This window comes from Bos indicus, chromosome 6 (genome assembly GCF_029378745.1).
Source record: "Bos indicus isolate NIAB-ARS_2022 breed Sahiwal x Tharparkar chromosome 6, NIAB-ARS_B.indTharparkar_mat_pri_1.0, whole genome shotgun sequence".
Taxonomy (NCBI): Eukaryota; Metazoa; Chordata; class Mammalia; order Artiodactyla; family Bovidae; genus Bos; species Bos indicus.
Window position 1 is genome coordinate 98,858,954 of NC_091765.1, and position 22,366 is coordinate 98,881,319.

The 22,366-nt window shown below is 38.5% G+C and overlaps 1 protein-coding gene across 9 annotated transcripts in view; it reads right to left on the reverse strand.

Annotated features, from left to right (window-relative positions):
* Nucleotides 1–22,360, reverse strand: part of HELQ (helicase, POLQ like) — a 41,022-nt gene extending 18,662 nt beyond the window's left edge. For 4 of the 9 annotated variants that reach the window (XR_011567264.1, XM_070791706.1, XM_070791707.1 and 1 more), the window contains exons 1-9: nt 21,925–22,360; nt 20,255–20,972; nt 16,337–16,515; nt 15,308–15,508; nt 14,807–14,879; nt 12,430–12,527; nt 11,171–11,269; nt 9,453–9,598; nt 3,618–3,857 (exon numbers count right to left, since the gene is read on the reverse strand). Coding sequence is in view for 7 of the 9 variants with exons in the window: in XM_070791706.1 (XP_070647807.1) it covers nt 3,618–3,857; nt 9,453–9,598; nt 11,171–11,269; nt 12,430–12,527; nt 14,807–14,879; nt 15,308–15,508; nt 16,337–16,515; nt 20,255–20,972; nt 21,925–22,110 (1,940 nt within the window). In the remaining 2 variants the exon portion in view is untranslated. Of the gene's footprint in view, nt 1–3,617; nt 3,858–9,452; nt 9,599–11,170; nt 11,270–12,416; nt 12,528–14,806; nt 14,880–15,307; nt 15,509–16,336; nt 16,516–18,144; nt 20,973–21,924 lie in introns of those variants that run through there. The other 5 variants (XM_070791708.1, XM_070791709.1, XM_070791711.1 and 2 more) reach the window with 5 other exon arrangements.
* Between the last annotated feature and the right edge of the window lie 6 nt (nt 22,361–22,366).

The window sequence follows — 22,366 nt, forward strand, 5'->3', positions numbered from 1 at the left end:
AGTACTATAAAGAAAGAACAATAAAAGAAGAGAGTTCTTAGAAATAAAAAATTAATTCATTTAAACAATTCAACTGAAGAACTGAATAATGAATGAATATAGTTAGTGGGATATAATTAAAAACTGATTTTGTAATATAGAAAGTAAAGGAGTTACATAACTCATATAGACTGAAAAACATGTAAGAAAAGTTATGAAAATGAATGACCAATTTAATTGTCTAACTGAAGTTATAAAAGCAGCGAAACAGAGAAAATGGAAGGAAAGAAATAATATAAGAAATAACTGAAAATAATTACTCTAAGATGAAGAAAGGCATAAAACTTTAGACTGAACATGTACCCAATGGCTAAGCCCTATGAAATCAGAAGTAGCTAGGGACTTCTTTGGTGATCCAGTGGTAAAGAATCTGCCTGCCAAGGCAGGAGACACAAGAGATGTGGGTTGATCCGAGTCAGGAAGATCCCCTGGAATAGGAAATGACAACCCACTCTGGTATCCTTGCCTGGGAAATCCCAAGGATAGAGGAGTCTGGTAGGCTACAGTCCACGTGGTTGTGAAGAATCGGATGCAACTGAGCACACACATTACAAAATGTTGAGGTAAAGGAGTTCGTCAAGGCTGCATATTGTCACCCTGCTTATTTAACTTATATGCAGAGTACATCATGAGAAACGCTGGGCTGGAAGAAGCACAAGCTGGAATCAAGACTGCCGGGAGAAATATCAATAACCTCAGGTATGCAGATGACACCACCCTTATGGCAGAAAGTGAAGAAGAACTAAAGAGCCTCTTGATGAAAGTGAAAGAAGAGAGTGAAAAAGTTGGCTTAAAGCCCAACATTCAGAAAACTAAGATCATGGCATCCAGTCCCATCACTTCATGGCAAATAGATAGGGAAACAGTGGAAACAGTGGTTGACTTTATTTTTTTGGGCTCCAAAATCAGTGCAGATGGTGATTGCAGCCATGAAATTAAAAGACGCTTATTCCTTGGAAGGAAAGTTATGACCAACCTAGACAGCATGTTAAAAAGCAGAGACATTACTTTGCCAGCAAAGGTCCATCTAGTCAAGATTTTTCCAGTGGTCATGTATGGATGTGAGAGTTGGACTATAAAGGAAGCTGAGAACCAAAGAATTGATGCTTTTGAACTGTGGTGTTGGAGAAGACTCTTGAGAGTCCCTTGGACTGCAAGGAGATCCAACCAGCCCATCCTAAAGGAGATCAGTCCTGGGTGTTCATTGGAAGGACTGATGTTGAAGCTGAAACTCCAATACTTTGGCCACCTGATGCGAAGAGCTGACTCATTTGGAAAGACCCTGATGCTGGGAAAGATTAAGGGCAGGAGGAAAGGGGGACGACAGAGGATGAGATGGTTGGATGGCATCACTGACTCAATGGACATGGGTTTGGGTGGATTCCAGGAGTTGGTGATGGACAGGGAGGCCTGGTGTGTTGTGGTTCATGGACACGACTGAGGAACTGAACTGAACTGAGGTTAAAGAGAAAAGCCTACAAGCTTCTGGAGAGGAAAGCTGCAAGCCTACGTAAAAACGAAAATGTCCACCACTAGTTCCTTCAAGACATAGAAGAATACTACAAAGGCTCCTAAGGGAAAACACTGAACCTAGAATTCTGTTCGCTGCGAGGTGTTCAAGTGTGAGGCTAAACTAAAGACAGCTTCAACTATGCAAAGGTTCAAAAAATTTTATTTTCAATGCATCATCTAAAAAGAATTACCCAAGGATGGCAAAATAAAAAATGGATCACAGAAGGAAGATGTTGGATACAAGGGGCAGTGGTAGGCAAAACAAAACAAAAAACCCACACAAGTATGATTTATTGGTAAGTTTAAATAATTATTGATTATAAGATGAGAGAAGTTGTTTGGTAGAAATCAACACAACACTGTAATGCAATTGTCCTTCAACTAAAAATAAATACATTTTTTTTTTAAATGAGAGAAAATTAAATATACAGACCTAACATTTTAGGTAACCGCAACAATACACAAGACAGAGTAGAAAAAATATACACATGCTAAGACTCTTGTAATGTTGAGCAGAGGATACAGTTATCAATTCTAAAATCATAGAAAACACATTTGATTACCACTGTTAAATTTTTAAGAGTAACCATTGCTAACAAGAGAAATAAAATATGTAACTTCCTTTTTTATTTCAACGATTGTTTGAAAAAATGGAATACTTCCTAAGTGACAGTGTTTGAAAACAAAAGAATAGAAAAAGATATAGTTGGCAAAAAATATATAGTTCTAGTGTTCAAAATAAAGTCATTCTGAGGAAAACAAGGAAAAAAGGTGTAATTCAGCCATAGGATATTTGGAGTAAACTTTTATAGTTGTAAAATACAAAGCAAAAAATTGTAAAAATGTAAAGAGGAGAAGTTGATAACTCCATAATTACAGTGGAAAACTAACATATGTCTCTGGAACTGATAGATCAAAGAATTACAGAGAAAACAGAGGAGCTGATAACATGACTAATAACTGTGATCTCATAGAGATACATAAAAGCGCACACCCAACATAAAATATATAGTTTAAAGCTCTTGGATGATTTATAAAAATTCACCATTTACTTGAAAAAAAAAAAAGTCACAAATTTTAGCATCATCAATAACTAAGAGTGGAAATCAACTCCACAGGCCCACAGCTTTGGTAATAACTAAAAAGGTAAACAAGGATCTGCTGTTGCTAAGTCGCTTCAGTCGCATCCGACTCTGTGCGACCCCATAGACGGCAACCCACCAGGCTCCCCCGTCCCTGGGATTCTCCAGGCAAGAACACTGGAGTGGGTTGCCATTTCCTTCTCCAATGCATGAAAGTGAAAAGTGAAAGTGAAGTCGCTCAGTCGTGTCCGGCTCTTAGCGACCCCACGGACTGTAGCCTACCAGGCTCCTCCACCCATGGGATTTTCCAGGCAAGAGTACTGGAGTGGGGTGCCATTGCCTTCTCCAAGGATCTACTCTGAAAAAAAAAGATACTATTAATAGACTCAAAAGTCTTCATAGATGAGTTCTCTAAGGTGTCAAGGAAATCTCTATGTTAAATAAACTCTTTCAGATTAAAAAAGAAAATGGTCAAAAGCTTGCCAACTGTTTCTACATAACTAGAATAATAAACCCTAATATCAAAACCAGATAAGGAGAGGACTAAAGAAAGAAGCAATAATACTAGCAAGAGATGTACTAAGGGAATTCCCTGGTGGTCCAGTGGTTAAGAATCTGTCTTCCAATGCAGGGGACACAGGTTGGAACCCTGGCTGGAGAACTAAGATCCCACCTGCCATGGGGCAACTAAACCTGCTCACAACTAGAGAGAAGCCCACGTGCTGCAACAAAGAGGCCATAAGGGGCAAGTAAGACCAGACACGGCCAAATATAAATTTAAAAAGAGAGAGAGATCTACTAATGCCATTTTTCATTAAGATATTAAAGGAAATAAACCAAACAATCAACTCAGCAAATGCTGAAGAAAACATTTGATAAATCTACATTCATTACTGAGAAAGAATAAAACAATTAAAAAAAAACCTGTTGGCAAGCTGGGAACTGAAAAGCTTGGAGCCTGAGCGACAATGACTTGTATCTTACCTTCTCGCTGGTAGGTTAACACCTGCTGCGAGGGTGGATGTGCAGGTGAACAGGCAGAGGACCCCTGTGGAGTAGGCCTCCTCCAAGAGCTTCCTTTCGTCACTGGTTAAGCCACTGTGGTGATAAGCAACTCCGAACGGGATAGTGTGCCGTAACACGCGACACAGGTTGCCACCGCTGACATTCTTCAAGTTCTGAATCACCTCCTGTTTTTCTTTCTCTTTGTGCTTCAGATATTCCCTAGGGAAAAGATCTGTTGGAACCCTTGATCTTATAGGGAAGGAGCACCTACCATTTTAACTTTAGTAGCTACATGCAAACATTCTCCTTTTAAAATCGTGTTACTTTTATTGACCTAAGTACATAAAACGTTCTTAGAATTGTAATTCCGATTTCATTAACAGGCAGTTTCTCTCAGCCTATTTGGGGATCACAAAGTCCTATGAAAATCTGCTTAAAGCTAAGGGAAAAAACAGATATTCACATTAATACAACACTTTGCATATAATTTCAGAGGGTTTCTGTACTTCCTGAGGTTCAATCCTGTACTTCCTATGAATTCATGAATGCTGGGTTCAAACACCTGCTCTAGAAGTTACAATTTTTTTTTCACAAGAAAATGCATCTTCAGTGAAGATGAACTGCTTTGTCATATATTTTCTTCTCTGAAGATAAAAATTATATGTACTATTAAAGCATATGAATTATATGTAAAACACTGTCTAAATATTAGCACTTCAGAAGCCTCAGTAATATCCTACAATGTCTCCTTACCTAGAAGCACCTATTTTTCTCAATTCCTTTCTAGAAAAGAAAAAAAGGAAAGACTAAGTACAACTAACTCCTAATTGACTGTAAAGCAACAACTTCTGAACACCAGTCACAAACACAGCCTGCGTGCGTGCTAAGTCGCTTCAGTCATGTCCAGCTCTCTGCGACCCTATGGACCGTAGCCCGCCAGTCTCCTCTGTCCATGGGATTCTCTGGGCAAGAATACTTGGGTGTGTTGTCATGCCCTCCTCCAGGGGATCTTCCCTACCCAGGGATGGAACCCGTGTTCTTTTACGTCTCCTGCTTTGGCAGCTGTGTTCTTTACCACTAGAGCCACCTGGGAAACCCAAAAAATAGTGTCTAAGATATAAATATAATACACGCAGCCCTTGTTGCAGCAAGCTTCATGGAAAGCACAGACAGCTCTGGCTGGTGCTAAATGCACAAGTTCAGTAATTTCATAAGAAGCTGAGAAATGGGTGGCAAGGAGACAATGAAGAATGGGGCAGAAAGTGGTTGAGAGTCAACAGTGTAAGAACCAAGTGACAGCTGGGTAGGGAGCTATTGACTTTATATTACTATTTTCCAGTCAAGAGTTTGAGGTCCTGAAAGGGACAAATTCTCAAGGAATTAAGTCTTAAGGACAATTACCCTATACTTTAAGAGAAGGGAGACATTATTTGTAAATGACCAGATAAGACATGGATCTATGGAGAAGGGTTTTGTGGGGGGTAGTTGAGAAGTGAGCTGGGTGCTGAAGAACAGGTTAGAGGTGGCAGGTGATAGCTAAGCAAGAGGTAAACAGTACCGCCAGATTCATCATCTCCGAAGAGGAAGATTTAACTCCGGGACCAAAGACAGTCTCAGTCACTCGCAGCTCTGTGCAGATTTTATTTAAAGTGAAAGTGACAGAAAAAGCTTCTGACAAAGACATCAGAAGACGGCAGGAGAGTACCCGCCTCACTAATTTAAGTGGGGCCTTATACACTGCTCACCTAGCTTCTGAAAATAGATAAAAAATACTTCAAGACTGTGAGAATTTTGCCCAGACCCTTTCCCGTAACATACACCCTGGGATGACATCAACACGAGATTAGCCAGAAGGAACAGGTTAACCCAGAGCTCAAGGCTGTGGAAGTTTTTACCCAGACCTTCTCCCACAGCATACATCCAAAGCTCAAAAAAAGGCATGTCCTTGAACAAGAGATACTGATGCCTACAAGGACTATTTGTCTACGTCAAAAGAATGCGAAAAAGAAAGAATGCTGACCTCCTCCTTAAAGGGGCCTTAGGCTTAGACTCCTTATCAACCTGCCTAAGTTAACTCTTTCACAGTGAGGGGGTGGGGAAGTACATTATTGGCAGAAGGTAAAGCATGATCGCAGGCATGGAAATGAGTGGTTCAAAACATAAACAAAGAAGACAAGTAGGGACGTCCCTGGTGGTTCTGTGGCTAAGAATCTGCCTGCCAATGCAGGGGACATGGGTTCAATCTCTGGTTAGGGAAGATTCCATACGCTGTGGAGCAACTAAGCCTGTACGCCACAACTACTGAGCTTTAGAGCCCATGATCTGCAGCAAGAGAAACCACTGCAATGAGAAGCCTGAGCACCACAGCCAAGAGTAGCTCCTGCTCGCTGCAACCAGAGAAAGCCTGCAACAAAGGCCCAGCACAACCAGAAATAAATGAATAAAAGAAGACAAGAAGTTCAACTGGATGATGTGCAGGGTGGATAAAGAGTAGAAGAAATAAAGGTGAAAAACTAAACTGGGTCCGATTTTAGCCTGAATCTAGGCTAAGAAGCACTGTGGTATCACTATTAGGGAGACTTTTAGGGAAAGTAATACAATCAGAGCTTTGGCCATTGTCAGGAAATAGTGTTTAAAAGACATTCTTGACTTAGAAGTCCAAAGCACTAACAGCCATAAAAAATATAATTTTCCTTGAGGTTGACACAATCACTTGGGGAAAACTCTGCTTTAGTCTTTGCACATAAACACACATAATAAGCATATTCTAGGAGATTGCACTGTACCTGCTTCCTGTGAAAGTTATGATTAGGAGGCCAATAATTAAGGGTTGATACTCCATGACTTTCAAGAAATTATCTTTCGAAGATACTACTGAGATCAGAAACCATTTAGCCCTAGATTATATTCATCTATGTATAAATTACAGAAAAACAGAAAAAAGTATGCTCTAAATACGACAACATTTTAGTTAACAGCCACCAAGATGGGAGCTAAACTATTTTACTGTTTGTTGTTCAGTTGCGCAGTCGTGTCTGACTTTGCGACCCCACGGACTGCAGAACGCCAGGCTTCCCTGTCTTCACCAACTCCCACAGCTTGTTCAAACTCACGTCCATTGAGTCAATGATGCCATCCAACCATCTTGTCCTCTGTTGTCCCCTTCTCCTCTTGTCTTCAATCTTTCCCAGCATCAGGGTCTTTTCCAATGGGTTGGCTTTTCGGATCAGGTGGCCAAAGTACTGGAGCTTCAGCTTCAGCATCAGTCCTTCCAATGAACATTCTGAGTTGATTTTCTTTAGGATTGACTGGTTTGATCTCCTTGCAGTCCAAGAGAATCTCAAGAGTCTTCTCCAGCACCACAGTTCAAAGGCATCAATTCTTCGGCACTTAGCCTTCTTAATGGTCCAGCTCACATCCATACATGACTAATGGAAAAACCACAGCACTATATGGACCTTTGTAGGCAAAGCAATTTCTCTGCTTTTTAATATGCTGTCTAGATTTATCATTGCTTTTCTTCCAAGGAGTATCTTTTCATTTCAAGGCTGCAGTCACCATCCACAGTGATTCTGGAGCCCAAGAAAATAAAGTCTGTCACTGTTTCCATTCTTTCCCCATTTATTTTCCATGAAGCGATGAGACTAGATGGCCTGATCTTCATTTTTAAAGTGTTGAGTTTTAAGCCAGCTTTTTCACTCTCCTCTTTCACTTTCATCAAAAGGCTTTTTAGTTCCTCTTCACTTTCTGCCATAAGGGTGGTGTCATCTGCATATCTGAGGTTATTGATATTTCTCCCGGCAAACTTGATTCCAGCTTGTGCTTCATCTAGCCCAGCATTTCTCATGATGCACTCTGCATAGATGTTAAATAAGCAGGGTGATAATATACAGCCTTAATGTATTTCTTTCCCAATTTCGAACCAGGCCGTTGTTCCACGTCCAGTTCTAACTGTTGCTTCTTGATGTGCATACAGATTTCTCAGGAAGCAGGTAAGGTGGTATTCCCATCTCCTTAAGAATTTCCCACAGTTTGTTGTAATCTACACAGTTAAAGGCTTTAGTGTAGTCAATGAAGCAGAAGTAGGTATTTTTCTGGAATTTTCTAAGGATTTTGAGCATTATTTTGCTAGCATGTGAAATGAGTGCAATGTGCAGTAGTTTGAGCATTCTTTGGCAGTGCCCTTTTTTGGGACTGGAATGAAAACTGGCCTTTTCCAGTCCTGTGGCCTCTGCTGAGTATACTCAGGACATTTACCTTAAGAAAGCAGCAAGTAATATGGAAAATGTATTTTAGAGGAAATTTTCCTTCAGAAAGAGTTAAGTCCTATCTCTTTACAAAAGTATCAAGGGTCCATTACAATTCACTAACTAAAGGTTCCGGGGAACCAAATCAGTATGTCAATATTAAACATCAACATTTATGACCCAAATAAACTATTACCCCTGAAAAGCAAAATAAGTCAAGGGTATGACTTGACCAACAATTAATCTCATTTCACACAGTCAAAAGTCTGTCTTTAAATTTCCCCATCACTTAGTCAGGACTATATTACCTTATTCTAAGAAAACAAATGACTCACTGAGCATCCTTCAATGATAATTTAATTTCCTTAGGTTTTTATACTCTACATCATCATTTTAAAGTCAGACTCTGTTACTGAAATGGGAAACACTCCTTGACTTTATCCCAAACAGCGGCATCTTTGTGCTAGCCAATGAGTTTAACTCTGTATTAGGCCAATCTACAGCAATGGGATTGTGGGGGCAAGTGGAGGAGGGCTGGGTGAGAATCCAGGGTACTGATCTGTGTGTAGTCACATAGCACCAGCTCAGGGGCCCATAAGAAATCTGAAAAATATGCTAAAACAACACGTGGGACAAAAAGGTACAGAAAAAACTAAAACTGCTCATACTTAAGGTCATTTTATACTTACCTCTATAACAGAGTCAGTGCTAAGATACTATACAATTACAAAGCAGTACATTTCTTTATTATTTAGCAAATTCAATTCCAATGTCCACACAATCCAAGTGTGAAGCTTACTAAGAAAACAAAGGCTACAGTATTTAATTACAGAGAAAGTTAAGCTAAAGATACGATTAATCCCTACACTGGTAAGTCCTCTGATCACATAGCCCTTCATCCCTACAGTGATTATTGATTAGTCCTCTGATCACATGGGGCTTCCCTGGTAGCTCAGATGGTAAAGAATCTGCCTGCAATGCAGGAGACCTGGGTTTGATCCCTGGGTTGGGAAGATCCCCTGGAGAAGGGAATGGCAACCCACTCCAGTATTCTGGCTTGAATTCCATGGATAGACCATGGGGTCGCAAAGAGTCAGACACGACTGAGTGACTGTAACACTGATCACACAGGCCTTCGTCCCTACAGTGATTATTGATTAGTCCTCTGATGACATAGGCCAGGGGTTGACCTCGGCTGTATGTTGCACTTGCTTAGAAGCTTTACAAAAGAGTAGTACCTAGGTCCCACTCCCAAATATTCTGATTTGTCTTGGAGGTAGCTTGGGCGCTGAGATTTTAAAAAGGCCTCAAGGTGACTCACTGTGGAGCCAAGCTGCTGTATTAGTCAGCATTCTCTACATGTACCCTTAGACTTTTTCTCTGGCCATTTCACATCTGTGAATTTCACAGTTCAGCTCTTTTCCCTCAAGGCCAGGACCCTTAGAATCTAGTATAATAACTTAGCATAATGTCTGCAAAAAGTAATCAGTGCTTGTTAAATAAACAGAATACAGGCATGTAGATCATGATAAAAATGAAACAGAATATTTTTAAAAGATTAACATACTTGCTTAAACTTTTGCATATCATTTCTGCTACGTTTTCACAGTTCTTCTTAGTGGGACAAAAAACTAAGCAGGAATAACTGGGAATAACTTCTGTCACCAGTGCTACCAAGTGATCAGGGTCCATCTTTTTCAGAGTATCGGAATACTGCACAACAAGATTTAGGAACAAGGTAGTTAGCAACCATGAAAGCCTTTCACTTTACCAGTGTGCTCTGAAAGGTAAGTAAATCAACCATAACTTTGAACTTCTCATTTAATAAATATGACCATTTTTAAAAAAAGATGCAACTTATATTACAGAGCAAAATGTTAAGTCCCACTTTTGTTATTAGGGTTTTGTTAGGTGCATTTAATTTTAAATAAAGGAAGTGAAAATAATAAATTGTATTAATAACTCTATGGCCCGCCCATCTTCACCAAAGCAGAAAAAGTCCACAGAGAGAAACACAAATTGATCCTAATAATAGTCAAAGAACTGCATAAATAAGTTAAACCTCTTGCTATTGCTAACGGTTTTCAAAAACATATTCAATCATACCATAGGATATGTTTTCAGAAATACAAAATATATTTATCAAACAGACATAAAGAACTCAAAGAACAAAGAAAAATGTAAAGTTATTTAAAATCTTCTCACTTTATTTAACTTTACTTTACTGAAAACTAATTAAGATACAGATTTAGAATAATATATATTATTATAATTATACCTTTATACCTAATATACCTAATTATTATAATTATAATATTCCTTTATGTTATTGTTTAGTTGCTCAGTCGTGTCTGACTCTTTTGCAACCCCATGGGCTGTAGCCCGCCAGGGTCCTGTGTCCATGGGATTTCCCAGGCAAGAATACTGGAGTGGGTTGCCATTTCTTTCTCCAGGGGGTCTTCCTGACCCAGGGATCAAACCCCTGTCTCCTGCATTGGCAGGTGGATTCTTTACCACTGAGCCACCAGGGAAGCCCAATATACCTTCATGGAATAATAAAACTGATGTAAAATTTCTTTCTCCCCTTTTAAATGTCCTCCACATGAAAACCACAGAACATTAGCACAGTAGACATCCATATTTTCATACGCCAATATCTGAGCTATAGAGTCCACAAATATTTCTTCTTGTATTACTGTTGCTGCTGAATGAATAAACATTTATGGGAAAGGTCTCCAAGCTTTCTTGGTCCATGGAGCCCCAAGGTCAAAAGAAGTATCTAACAGTTTGATTATTAGGTGGTCAGGTCCAAATAACAAGTATGCATTTCTTCACAAATAAGTAGACATCTGAATAACAACAAATGTCAGTTGAAAAAAAAATTTTCATTTCATTCTTAAATAACTATCATAACCCACTAAATGAGAAGTATGCACACCTGGGCCCTGCAGTCTTTCAAACCATGAAACCCTCATTTCCTGTTCCATATTGATTTTCACATGGTATTTGCTTACAGTAAGTGCAAAAAAAAAAAAAAGAGAAAAAAAAAGTCACCAACTTCACAAAGATATACTATCCTAGAAAGGAATGTAGTATGATCTAATATTGACATTGGAAACTGTCTTGAACCAGTCATTTGTATGGTGTCCAACAGATGTCCAGCATCAGCTTTTTTTCTCTGAAATACCTAAACTTTCCTATGGTACCCATGTGACTCCTTGTGGTGTGCCAGGGCAGCTGGGCACAAAGTCTAGGAACCTCACCATCAGGGATTATCAAGGTTACCTTGTAATTAAGGAGGCGTGAAAAAGTCATGCCATTCTCAGCTCTGCTGTTAACTTCATATATTGTGTCATTTATTTTCAGATATTCTTTTAATTCAACCTTGAATTAAAAGGACATTTGCAATTAATATCATATACAAATTCCTTTTTCTAGAGTTTCAAATTTTGTAAAATATGTTATAAAACAGTACAAACAGTTTAGCTTTCCTAAGGTATGCAGAATGCTTCAACTTAAATTTATTTCTTTCCCATTTAAGTTTCTTTTTCCTTTTAAATCAAAATAGGGATTACTATCCTTGAGGAAATACTTTTGAATTAAATAGCCACATATCTAAAAGGAAAATCAGACACTTGTATTTGTCACAAGAGGAAGTAAAGGTGAGCCAAGTATTCACACTCTTATCTTTTATTAAGGAGTTATTTGTGTTACTCCTCCAGATTTAAAACTTTATTAGTCACCAGTTTTAATGTGAATACCACCAAATTATTTTCAACTTAAGTATCTGTAGACAAAACAAGTTTGTAAATAGAGCTTACTGAATTTTTTAAAAAAATAGCATTGAGAAGCTCAGTGTACTATCCGCTGTACCACACAGCCACCCACAGAACGCCATCTAACTTGACAACTAAGGTCAGGAACTATCTCGTGAAAATTCTCACATTTGGTGCAAATGTAAAAACACCAAATTTAAAGATAAAATTTTGTGATTCTAAACAATTATTTTCTGAAAACCTATTTAGACACAGAGACTATGGAGTACATGTACATTATAAGCTTCTTTCAAATAACTATGAATAACATGTACTTATTTTCTTCAAGCCTTTTGGGAATACTGTTATTGGGGAATTTAAATTTATATCCATGTGAGGTCTTAATTTATTTTAAAAAAGCATTATAACTATCAAAACTTTTAATTTTTAAGGTAAACTTTTTTATGTGTTAATAACTCAAAACGTGAATCACTAAATTCTTACCAGATGAAAAAATTTACCTTACAGAATATAAAGTGGAAAAGCAGAATGGGTCTGAAAATTTTCATTCAGTAACTATTCACTGAAGGTCCGTGAGCTAGGCACCCATCTTGGCCAAGCTCCCTGACCCTACAGTGTATGCTCCCTCCATACAGACTTGTTAGCATTTAGACACAGGGAGTGGCATTATGCGCCTTCATCATTCTCAGAATTTTTATATAGTACGTTTGCTACAAATATGATATGTAGCAAAAATGACAGATAACAAATCAAACCTTAGGTACATACGGGTCTAAACTGACTGGTGTAATATTCTGCTTGCAGGAACTTTTGTAGGTCTTCAACATTGTTTAACGTTGCACTCATACCAATAATTTGAGTCGTTTCTAAAAAAAAAAAAGTATTGAGAAAAATGTGTTATTTAGTATATCATAACAGTAATTTTAGCAACCTTTTTATGTTTGTAATTTTTCCAGAGTGATGTGCGAAAGAGGGGGCAGGTAAGACAAACAGTTGACCGTGAACTAAATGAGGGTTAGGGATACCACCCCTCTGTACAGTTGAAAATCCATGTAAAACCTGTACCCGGCCTTCCTTATCTTCAGTTCTGCATCTCTGGATTCAACCAACCACAGGTCCTGTGGTACTGCAGCACTTACTACTGAAAAAACCCACTTACAAGTGAACCCATGCAATTCAAACTTGTGTTGTTCAACAATCAACTCTATAAAACCAGACGATTAATCTGGCAGATGATATTACTCAGAAGAGAGGTATAAGCTGGTCACACAAATTGGGAGCCATCAGAACACAGGAAGACTTTGAAGTCATGAGTATGGATGAGAATTAGCAGAAACTGTATGAAGAAGGAAACAAGGGATGAATCTATGGTAACACCAATGTATACAATGAACACACTTAGCAAGTAGTGTCACAAAGGAGAACAAAAGGAGAAACTGAAGAGAGCCCTTTTGTTCAAATATCTATTAAGTGCAAGGCATTGGTGACAGAAAGACACATAAATATGTATCAGTATACTTACATAAATAAGTATATAGCAGCAGTGTACATAAGTATACATGTAAGTACACCGCATCAGTGTACGTAAGTATACAGCAGCAGTGTACATAAGTATACACATAAGTACAGAGTAGTAGTGTACATAAGTACACAGCAGCAGTATACATAAATATTCATGTCAGTACCCAGCAGCAGTGTACATAGTATACACATAAGTACACAGCAGCAGTGTACATAGTATACACATAAGTACACAGCAGCAGTGTACATAGTATACACATAAGTACACAGCAGCAGTGTACATAGTATACACATAAGTACACAGCAGCAGTGTACATAAGTATACACATAAGTACACAGCAGCAGTGTACATAAGTGTATAGCAAACACATGTCCATTATGTGCAGGTACTATGTGAGATGCTTTACAAAGACTGACTCACACTGTCTCCACAGCAAGTCAGTGAGAAAGGTTCTATTACTATCCTCCATTTTTGATGCACAAGGAAAAAGAGGCACAGTTACTATACTATATACTGTACCTGCCCAAGGTCACATACAAAGTTAAAGTGAGCTAGGATTTGAATCCAGCTGCAGAGTCTGCCCTTAGCCATTACGCTGTTCTACCTCTCAGTGTTAACACATGATTGGTCTTACAGAAAGACAATAGGGAAACGAAGAGATAATGGTGTTTCAGCACCCAAAGGAAAAAAGAATGATGAATACTCAAAGATTGAAAAGAAATTAAGACAAGAACTATCAGTGTACACTGGATGTGACAAGTAGATGATCATTCTCCTTTCTTCCTCTGCTTTATATTTTGTCACTATCTGACACACTGTTTTCTTGTTTATCTGCTTATTATCTGTTCACTTTCATTAAAATATAGGTTTGATAAAGGCAGGGACTTTGTTTTATTCACTGCTACATCCCTAGCACTTAAAATAGGGCCTGACATGCAGTGGGTACTCAGTAAACATTTTTTAATCAATGATTATAAAGTGCTACAATCTGCCTAAATACCACTGTTATCAGAATTTTAAAAATAATTCTTAAAATCTGACCTTTAAGATTAATAATTTTCTATAAACTATTATAATACATAATAAGCTATTGCAATAGTATATAAAAATAGAGAAGACATTTAGAATAAATATTTCATATACATTTAGAGACTATCTGATGTTGCAAAATAGCTCCTTAAAGTGACTATTTACAGACATTGTTCTACATGATATTGATGCTGGCAACAGCAGCAAACCTCCACTGTGCTCTGTCTGAGCATGGCTGAATGTGTTGGTCACAAGTGTTACCTCATGTGATTCTTACCATCCCATCATGCGGGTACCATTATTGTGCGCATTTTACAGATGAGGAAAGAGCGGTTAAGTCACATGCCAAGCACACAGAGCTAGTAAGTGGAGGATACTGATGGGGACATCTTCAAATGCTAACTTCATTTATCTTCATGATTCTACTCATGCATCCAACAAAAATGTATAAACTTATTTTAGAAATAGAAAACTAAGACAGAAAGCTTAAGCATCTTACTTTAGGTTACATAATCTAGCTAGTGATAGGATTAAGTCTTTCATAGGTCTCTTGATTATAAATCAACTAGTGACCACATCTGGAAAAAAACTTACTGCTGGTGTAGAGGATTTTGGCCAGAGTCATTTCCAGTATAGCCCCACGGGTTCCTTCACCAATCATGTGCAACTTCGAGATTAAAAAAAAAAGGATAAAAGTAAATCTGCATATAATACCTATATAAAACAAGCATATATTTGATGAAATGAAGAAGCAATGTATGCTTTATAACTCAAGCATTTTAGTTATGTACCAACTAGAGTACATATACATTATTTCACTGATATTTTAAGTTATTGAAGTTATCCCTAGGACAATGTCCTGGGATTAGGAATTCATCAGTACTACCATAAAACTGAACATATGGACATATATTCACTCTTCAAGAAACAACTGACAAAAAACTGAATTTAAGATTACCAAGCATGAAATGCCTTCATCTACATACTGTCTATATACTAAAATAAATTACTCATCCTCATAAGGTATCAAACAGATACACATAATAAGTGTTAGTATAATAAAAATGTTAATAATCAACAAACACAGTAACCAACCTCATCTACAACAACCAGACCCAGACTGCTAATTCTTCCAGTTTCAATCAAGGAGTTCACCAGACTATGTCCTTTTTCAATAGTGGCAATATATAATGATTTCTTTTCCCTTCTTTTAATTGGAGGAAATTTTCCTTTGCTTCCAGCATATTCCTCAACAAAGAAACCCAGTTCTATACCAAAACTTGACAAACCTGAAATCTAGAACATTAAAATAAACAAAAAAAGTCAGATAAATAAGAACTCTAATTATTAAATGTTCACAGGGATTTAAAAAAATCTAAAATAGTGTTTTGGAGAAGGCAATGGCAAGCCACTCCAGTACTCTTGCCTAGAAAATCCCATGGACGGAGGAGCCTGGTAGGCTGCAGTCCATGGGGTCGCTAAGAGTCGGACACAACTGAGCAACTTCACTTTCAATTTCACACAACGGAGAAGGCAATAGCAACCCACTCGTGTTCTTGCCTGGAGAATCCCAGGGACAGAAGAGCCTGGTGGGCTGCCATCTATGGGGTCGCACAGAGTCGGACACGACTGAAGCAACTTGGCAGCAGCAGCAAAATAGTGTTTAATATAAATCAATGGGAATAAGGTTACAGTTAAAACATACACATCTAAGAAATGTCATAATGTATTGACCCTTGCAAATGCCATTTTTAAACTATGTAATAAATAAATTTTAATTGTCTTTTCTGATATTAAAAAACATCAGAATAACTCATTTATTTTGATAGAATAATTGGTTAGTTTCTGCTTGAAAAAGCATGCTAAATATCAGCAGAACATTTGAAATGGAGTTTAATTCACAAGTTTAGGGAAAAAAAAACTCTTTCTTAAACAGGTAATTAGTATTAGAAGAGATTTTTAGTAACTACACCACACTGCTTCTGCATACCCTAAAAATAATTCTCCATCAATAAGGCTACCTCTTCTCAGTCAATAAAAAGTTCTTACATTTATTCTAGTTTTCATATCTGAACATCAAAATAACATTAACAAATACCATTTTCTTTAAAAAAAAAATCACACCTTTTCTTGAACAATTGCCACATATGGTAGGATCATTAAAACGTCTCTTCGCCGGCATAGTAGTTCTTGTAGCATTAAAATCTCAGCCACGAGGGTTTTTCCACCACTTGTTGGCAAGGAATATATTAAATTTTTTCTTTCTTGCACAGATTTCAATGTTAAGCAAGTATGTTGCCATTCTGTGGAATTGAAAAAAAGAAGCTTTATTTTTCCCTTCTACAAAGTCTTCTAAAAAGAAAAAAGTCAAATCCTACCCTGTGTAGCATCTTCTCATAGTAATAAATGTAACTATATATAAATATAAAAAATCTACAATGCATGGTGTGTATACTTGTTCAGGCCTGGTTGGTGGGGTGGGCAACTAGTTTACCCAATTGCCAGCTGCAGACTGAGGTCTAAGATGCCACCAGGCACGTAGGCCTGCTGGACAAGAGGTACTGCCTGGGACATCAGAGGGGCTAAGGGGCATTTCAAGAATCTGTGTGAATTCTAAGGTCTTTCTCTTATATTCGGTAAGGACACCATGTAAGCTTCCCTTCCTCATTCACCCAACAGAGAAACAGAGCCAAGAGGGAAAAAAAAAAAAGAATTTACACAAACTTAGACCAGCTTTCACAGGGTGCTGGTTTGAATGGTCTGAATACTATTTTAAACCGATGAGAGGGACTTCCCTGGTGGCCCAGTGGTTAAGATTCCACACTCCCAGTGCAAGGGGACTGAGTTTGATCCCTGATGAGGGGATAAGATCTGGTGCAGCCAAAAAAAAAAAAAAAAAAAAATCCTTAAATTGATGAGATTGCTTAAACCATTAAAGACTAGGGTTATTAACCACGACATCTAAGGTTTCCCTGGTGGCTCAGTGGTAAAGAATCCACCTGTCAATGTAGAAGACACAAAGAGACATGGGTTTGATCCCTGAGTTGGGAAGATCCCGTGGAGAAGGAAATGGCAACTCACTCCAGTACTCTTGCCTGGGAAATTCCATGGACAGAGGAGCCCGGCGAGCTATAGTCCACAGAGTTCCAAGAGTCAGACATGATTGTGAATAAACAACAAAATCTAGTTTCCACAAGTTAGCAAGGTGGAATTCATGAAAAGGATTATATTAGATCCAAAACAAAATGTGAAAACTAGTATAAGTACTTTGTAGGAAAAGTGGACAATGTGGACCATCAAAAGTCTTCAAAATGTGCATTATATTTACCTCTAGAAAAATGGGCAAAAGATATGATAAGACATTTCACAGTATAGAGAAATGCAGATGGTTTATGAATACACAGAAAAATGCTCTACTGTTACCTATCAAGCTTGGCAAAAGAAATAAACCAATAAAAAGCATTAAATAACTACCTAAACAAAAAGCCCCCCACATGTAAAATAGAGTTGACTAGAGCAGGAAGAAACAGGCACTTCTGTGTATGGTTGATGAAAGTATAAACTGCTAGTCTTTTGGGGAAGCAATCAGCAACAAACATAAAACTGCATGCTGCCTTTGATCTAGCAGTATTGCTTACAGAACTCTACACTGACTGAAATAAAAAGCAAGTACATGTGTAAAGGTTGTGTGCAAGATGTTCACCATAGCATTGTTTATATAACAAAGAGCCAATAACAGGGTATAGACTGAATGATTACACAAGCATATGAACTAATTATTTGCAGCCTGAAATATATGCAAATGATTATGTATTTTTTACTTTAAAAGTATTTCAGGATTTTACAGTACGGGGAAATAATAGCCATTATTTTGTAATAACTTTAAATGGAGTATATAACCTATAACAATATTGAATCACTATGATGTATACCTGAAAACTAATATGTTGAGGAGGCTGCAAAGTTCATTTTGGTTTTTCCACAAGCTGCTATAATGCTGTAAATCAACTATGCTTTGATAAAAAATTTTTCAGAATTATTTAAATACATTGAATATTTAATACCTAAATATTAGAAAATACTTTAGGCTAGTATCACCCATTAGTTATCAAACTGCAGATGTTTATGTTAAACTACACGTCCACATTTTATCCAACTCAAGAGTTTTAAAGTATAAAATGACCAAAATAATAAATATTTAGAAATAACATTTATCTTCACATACTAAAAAAAAATTACATTAATTTAGTTCCCAATATTTTTATAAAATACTAAGAATGTAATTCTATGCCTAAAAGGCAAAAACAACAGTACTGTTTAAGGCTGATGTTCTCTAGCTCAGGAGCTCTCAAACTTTCTGCACATCAGGATCAGGAGGGCTTATCCGAGCAGAATGCCAGATCCCAGCCCAAGGTGCTGACTCAGGAGGGCTGGGGTGGGACTTGGGAATGTGTATTGCAACAGATTTCCAGGTGATGCTGATGCTGCAGTTAGGAACTGCACTTTGAGAAGCACTGTTTTAGCTCAATGAAAAGTAACACACATATTCATGCTTTAAATTGGTCGTATCGTCATCAGATTTACCAATATTGAGATTTTAAAAATTATTTACTAAAGTTCTTACTTTAAAGCAGTCACAACTAAAGTCCAACTTGGCAAGTTCTTGACACAACATAACTGGCAAAAAAATTATCATCCCTTTTTAAGGAACTAAGGCTCAGAGTACAAAACCAGTGGTTAAGCGACAGCGCCAGAACTCATCATCAGGTGCACAATCCCCAAGATCCCACATGTCGTGCGACAACTAAGTCCATGTGCACAACTACTGAGCCTGTGCTCTAGAGCCCGTGGGCCCTAGAGCCTGTGCTCTGCAACGAGAGAAACCACTGCAGTGAGAAGCCTGCACACCGCAACTAGGGAGTAGCCCCAGCTCACTGCAACTAGAGACAGCCGTGCTCAGCAATGAAGACCCAGTGCAGCCAAAGATAAATAAATTTTAAAAAATCTTAAAAAAAGAAAAAGATGAGTTAGGTAAGAGTCTTGTCCTGAGGGTAGGAGATGCAGATGAAACAGAACAAGGTGCTGGGAGAAAAAAATAGAGGGCATAAAAGTAACATCTACTTCAAGGACAATACACACCTTTAGCTCTTGAACTGCAAACCTCACAATTTAGTTTGTTAGACTCTTGCAAAGCCTTGTATTAGACTTTGTTTCCTGTAGTCCTACTTCTCCAACCTCAATGTCTTCCCCCTGAGATAAGAACCTATGTTTTCAGGTGGTTCATGTTACTTAGGAGTTTCAGAAGTAATTATGAAGCGATTTGTTGATAGCATGCTCTTTCAGGATGGCAGCAAGTATCCCTTCTTTGTCTAAAATGACACATATTTGAAAATATGCAAGGAGCCAGGGTTTTTTAAAAAATGTTACAAATCAGCTATTATTATTACTATTTCTCTGCATTTAAACCCTAATTTAAGCTGTCTTTAAAGATGTTTATTTTTAATTCATGATATCAATACTGACTCACTCAAGACATATGAGTAGTCAGAGGAATTTCAGCAACTACGTTTTGGTAGCAAAGTAACAGTCAGCCAAGGAAGCTAAGAAGACTGAGGAGCAGCCAGTCTAATTAGAAAAAAAAAAAAAGCCAGGAGTGGAATGCCAAGAAATGGGTGTTTCAGGAAGAGTCTGGTCAGTCATGTTAGGTAAGAAACTGAGAAGTCAGGGAAGAACTAAAGTCTCACTGGGTTTACACTCCAGTCATTATATAACAAGGGACAACACAGAACCCAGAGGCAGAATGGGCTGGGAATTATCTGAGGTGAGGAAAAGGAGACAGCAAGGATAACAGGTTGGAGGAGTGTGGCCACGAAGGGAAGAAAAGAAGTTCAATAGCAGCAGGATATGGATGGAAAGCTGAGAGGACTGAGTTTTTGATTTAAGGTGAGAAATAGGACCATGGATGCATATTTTTTCTACTGATTTGCACCAATATTATGGTAATGAGGGTAAATGTTTTTTAATTCTAGCAAAAAACATTACCATATAATTTTTCAATTCCCTTGAACTGAACATAAAGATCTCTCACTTTGCTGGGTAATGAATAAAAAGGACCAAGGTCATCTGATGATGACTCAATTGTTTTCTTAGCAACATTAATTTCTTCAGATAGGAGAGTCTCTTTGAGCTGTTTAGTCCTAGAAAATATTGGTGTTTGGGCTTTGGCATTTCCAGTCATGGTACTTTTTAGATGATCTTTCAGACTTTTTCCCCTATTTGCATCTGAACTAGTTCTGATTTTAGAAGAGGATTCAACAGTCTGCTGGGGCTGCTCTCTGCTATTAACGGGCAATTCCTCATTCACAGTCTTAGGAAAGGATGAGTTCCAATCTTTTTCTTCAGTAGATGGACCACCCAAATCACTGGAAGAGTTATGCAAATTTTCAAAGAATAAAACCTGAGAAGAAGGTACATCATACAAAATATCAGCTTCAGGTTCAATAGAGACATCTTCATGCCTGCTCTGGTTCTTTGTGTGGTCACCTATATTTAATTCTGTACAGTCACCTACAACAGTAACGTTGAGCGTGTTATGTTTATCACTTTCTGAACAAAGATCTTCATTCGCATGGTCTGTAGCATGGTTCCTATGTTCAGGAAGTTGCAAATACTTTTGTTCCAAGTCATCAACTTGAGCTAAAAAAGAGTTCTCAGCAAAACTATCATAGTCACCAAACATGTCCTCTTCACTGTCAATAATCTGGAAAGAAAACGAAAAGATTTATCGTGGAGTCCAGCTTCATTAAGAATAAAAGTTTCAGCTGAAAGCTCTCTTAGGTATATAATTGTATGGTCACATACGGATCACAAACCTAAATGTAAATAATCCTATAAAATAGATACTATTGTCCCATTTTACAGATGGAGATACAGAGGCCCAGAGACATTAAGTGACTGACATCAACTGCACTCCTAGGGATGCTGGGATCCTAATTCTTAAGCGACCGTTAAATCCTTTAAAATGGTAGCAAAACCAACGGCCATCTACTGGGAAGGATATTATCTCACTAGGAGTTTCTGATAATCACAGTACTGTTTCCCGTCCCATCTGCAGACACTGGCCTGCAATAAAATCATGCTTGTGTCACTGGGCACTCCAAGAAGATTGTTCTTAGAATAGAACTGAAATGGAAAGTCTGACTTGGGACAGTCTATAAACAGAAGAGATATAATTTGGGGGTTAATTTGGGGGTAGCAACATAGTGAAGGGATTAAGAACACAAGATTTCTTAACTTCTCGGTCTAATTTCTGTTGTAAAACCTGGATAAAGCAAATAGCTTAACAAAGCCCATAACAGGTCTGGGTACTTTGAGTACAAGGAGAAGCAAAAACTTGGAAGTATAGAAAGTATAGGACTTCGTGTCATGCCATTCCTTTTAAGTCTCAAGGTCTATGTTTCACAATTATATATATCTACGGGGGCTAACAGTGAGGATTAACAGCGATAACAAAGATGAAGTAATAAGCCCAAGAAGGCTAGCAGACGACCTGTCAATTGCTTGCACCTGAGACAGGAACGGCCAAACTCGGGAGTTTCAAGGGTCCCGCCTTTCAGTGAGCATGCGCAGTGGGGACCTGGGTATATACCATCACTTCAAAGGTGGGAAATAGAACGAGGAACTCGGGAATCTGAGAGGTGATGGGGCTGTACCTCGACCGGCTGCACGTCCACGGTTTTCCGCCGCCGGCTCCCGGCCACCATCTCCTCGTCGTCCTTCTCTTCATCGCTGTGTTTAAGCTCTGTCGCGGGGGAGGCGGCAAAAACGCTCTCTAGACTAGGACGGTTTCTTTTGCGGACGGACACCCGCCTGCGGATGCGGGAACCACCTTCGTCCATGGCAGGGCCTGAGAGTCCAGCCCCAACTTCTTTTCCCGTGACCCAGCCGCCAACCCCCTAGTGGAGGGGTAAGTGCAGCAACAAGGGGAGGGTAGCAACAGGTGGAAGCTGCGATCCCCTCTCCATCCACCTTGGGGAAGGACCGCTTTGAGACCGGAAGCGGAGGCACCAACCTGGGAGCCCGCCCTCTCCTCCTCCAATCGTTAAGTGTGCTGGGCTGGCGGCTCGCCAAGCGGTGGGGGGCGGGGGTGAGGAG